Below are 3,672 nucleotides of genomic sequence, written 5' to 3'. Positions count from 1 at the left end.
GAATGTTGTATATTATTCACGGGACATAGTTCTAACTACGTTTTGTGCACTATGAAACTGGAAAAAATCTCTCTAAATCTTTTTTGTGAAAGACCCCAGTAAACCCACGTAAAAGATTGTAGAGACCGGGGGAGCAAGCTAAAACTACTAACTGGGAAAAAAAGTGTCAACCTCGGTTATCTTAGCTCCCCTTCAAGGATTAGGTAGATTTGTAATGGGTACCACTTAGTGATCTCCACTACGTGTCGGTCTTACAGGGCCTTGTTCTTCGACACTATGAGACCACCTGATGGTAATCGTCGATTATACTTTAGAATCAAACTGTTTTTTTACACTTACTACCTAATAGTCTTTATTAAAGTTCACTGGTTCTTGTGAACCTAATTGGCAGTCGTCACCAAAAATGGCAAAATTACGTAACTTGTGCTGAAAAACTAGTCTTATGTGTATGCAACTCTGCTAGGGGGCACTTACGAGGCATACTTCGTGCACTACTAATGGTTTATGGGAATGATATTAGCACCTTAGAGTAGAAATTAGGCTAAGGAACATACACGTCAATGCCATCATTATTCCCATCAAAATGAACTCCAAGACACGATTCACGCTGTCGTAAAAAGCTGCGAGTCCCGATTAAATCTGCGAAGAACACTCTGCACACAAACAAACGCCATTTTACTAAGCCAAGCAGTAATTAGCTTTAGTAATTATCCAATATCCTTTATCGGAATTCTTCGGGCACTCTGTGTCACAGCACTTTTTCTGGGGCCGTCGGGGTCCGGGGGACATGTCCCCCAGAGCCCGATTTGTCCAAAATTTCCCTCAGGTGTAAATACGCAACAAGTCCACCCCCTTTCGGAATCCACACAGTACATAACTTGCAGCTGCCCTCCACCGTGATCACCCTTCAACATCGTGTTAAGACAACAAAGCTTTTAGTCTACTATCCCATCATTCAAGGGTGGTTTTCACTATAAGTAATGTTTTATTTCTTTTGGACGGACACTATAATTTACTTTTATTGTGTTTTATGTTCAATCTGAATTTACTTTAAAATAAAAAAAATCTTTATTGATTCTGACTTTTCTACATTCAACTCACAGGTTTATCATTGCTTTGAGAAAAAAGATTATTAATTTACCCCTTTTTAGAAGGGAAGATATGGTCATTTGTTCTGGGTAGGGATGCTCCGATCGATATCGGCCGATATTCACTCTCGGTCAATCGATCGGTGCTCTCTATAAAGGCCGATCACATGGCGTAAAATAGATGACACTTTTCTCTGTGCGCGGCAACACAAGCTCGCCAAAATGGCTTCACCGGTCTGGCATTATTTTAAGGTGTCCGAAAAAGACAATAAAATAGCGGTATGCAACGAGTGTGAAGCAGAAATCCTGCAGCTCCGCCCGCTGTGACGGACCGGTGAGCGGAGCAACACACACAAGAGTAAGACCTTACATACTTAGCTATTTTATCTACCTCTGGAACAAGCTAAACTAGTTATAAATATATTTATTCATCACTGTCGGGTCACTCATTACTGGATCAGTGAGCTGCATGAGATACTGACAGGCTGTCAGGGGAGAGAGAGAGAGAGAGGGAAAGGGAGCGCTTCCGCTCATTTCTCCCGTGTTATGATCCAAAGTTAATGTAAACTTGAATAATGTACTTCATTTGAATGTAATAATTATGTAGGTTGTTTGTGGAAGCGCCATTAACTGAGTTTTAAACATCACTTCAAATGGAAGATCCCCATAGCCCCCACCCACCCCCTCGATCAGATCGGCGATCGTTATCGGCCGATTCCGGTGATCGCCCCCAAAATTGGCGATCGGAGCATCCCTAGTTCTGGGAATGTCATTTTCGAGCCTGAGACCTGAACAACAGGCTGAGGGCTTAACAGGTTAAAAGTTTGATGTAGGAGTTGAGCTCGACACATCATCACACGGTTCTTGTTGAGTTTTCTGCTGCCGAAATGTTTTTAACTGACTGGTCCATCTGTTATCCCAACAGCTGCCAGACCTGGTTACCCAGCTTGGAGTGCTTTATCACATGATCGAGAGCAGAGTGAAGATGTTCCACAAGCTGACAAAGCTGCACGGGAAACTCTATCTCCTCATGACACAGGTAGGTGTTGACATTTACAGAGACAACAGCCGTTTCTTTGCTTTTAAATGACTCAGGGATGTTTTTAAGGTGTGAATTCAGAGATAGGGAAGGCTTTGATTCCCTTTTCGATGATAATGTAGTTCCCAGTATCAGAACTCAACTCCACAGTCTGATGGACCTGTTAGAGACCCCTGATCAAAACATTTAGACCTCGCCCAATAACGATTGAGTGCCGACTAACCAATGCACCTTCTCCTTCCTCCCCTTAGGGGAAATTAACAGGGTCGTTGTCCCATGTATAAAGTTCGACCAACAAGCTTGACAAATGTTACAAAATCTACGCATATTATTGGACTTTCTATCGACCCTTTGCACAAGGTTTATTTCAATATATAACTGACTCAAGGTATTTATTTCTAACCTCGAGTTAAGACTTGTGCTTCCACCCCAGCACTCTGGTGCCTCAGTCCCACAAGGACAATAACTTTGAAAATGCAAAGTTGATTCTATAGCCTTGTGCTAAAAGTTTTTCAGTGCCCATTGCCTGGACTGGAACAATCTGTTGATGAAAGTGGACAGGATTATTTTTCTATGCCCCTTACATCTGCATCACAACCAAAATGCACCTGTGGATTTTACAAAGACGAGAACCTACAGGGATTATTATCAGTTTGCATAATGCATGGTTGACAGCGTCTGACCTTGTTGAGAAGGCAGGTGAAAAGTCATGCTTCCTTAGAAACACACAATGAATTCAAGGACATTTGGATGTATATTGTATTGTCACTGTCCAATTCCATAATATACACTGAGCTACAGAAAACTGCAGTGCTGGGTAAAGGTGCATTCTAACACATCTTGAAAACAAAGTGCATTTTGCACTAGTGCCGAGTAAAAAAAAGGTCTACAATTCTTTGAATCTCTAATGGCAATCTTCCCTTTTACCACTAGGTGGCGACAAGTGACAGCAGCAACACAGTGACAGAGGTTGACCACACAGCTAAGCTGGTGTATGAAGAAGGTGAGTGTTTCTGTTGTGTCCCTTGTTCTCTTCACTCTTGACTTGTGTTCCCAGCAGCCTTTGGTCTTTAAAACCTTCCTTAAGCCTCAGTCAATGATGCTTCAGTGTGACTGAAATGGAAGGATCATCTAATTTAAGAGTGGCTTTCAGATGCAAAGTGATTACTTAAAACTTGATGCAGAGCAATAGGTCAAAAATAATGGCCAATGTTTCCCACACATAGACTATACTTGGATGGGCCGCCCAGTAGGGGGGTGCAACAACTAATCGACTTAATCGATTAAAATCGATTACCAAATTAGTTGCCAACTAATTCAGTCGTCGATTAGTTGGTGACGTCATCACGTGTTTTATGCGCCGTTAAGCTCCAACGTTATTGGTCTTTTTATCGGTATTGGAGACATTTAAAAAATATATGTCATGTATTATTGCTTCAAAAATATTATATCGCAGTCTTAGTGTCGCCAACTCGTTTCTAATATGCAAAAAGACAAACAAATGCGTCTATGATGTATTTTCGATCAGACGAGATCTCTCTCCTG

General features: G+C 41.6%; 1 protein-coding gene across 1 annotated transcript in view; it reads left to right on the top strand.

Annotated features, from left to right (window-relative positions):
- Positions 1-3,186, top strand: part of wdr43 (WD repeat domain 43) — a 17,220-nt gene extending 14,034 nt beyond the window's left edge. The window contains exons 11-12 of the mRNA XM_010777226.1: positions 2,014-2,127; positions 3,061-3,186. Coding sequence (XP_010775528.1) covers positions 2,014-2,127; positions 3,061-3,171 — 225 coding nt within the window. The 3' untranslated portion in view covers positions 3,172-3,186. The remainder of the gene's footprint in view (positions 1-2,013; positions 2,128-3,060) is intronic.
- The last annotated feature ends 486 nt before the right edge of the window (positions 3,187-3,672 follow it).

Source organism: Notothenia coriiceps, unplaced genomic scaffold (assembly GCF_000735185.1).
Source record: "Notothenia coriiceps isolate Sejong01 unplaced genomic scaffold, NC01 NC01_scaffold00000339, whole genome shotgun sequence".
Lineage (NCBI taxonomy): Eukaryota > Metazoa > Chordata > Actinopteri > Perciformes > Nototheniidae > Notothenia > Notothenia coriiceps.
This window is presented reverse-complemented; position numbering and strand designations above follow the sequence as displayed.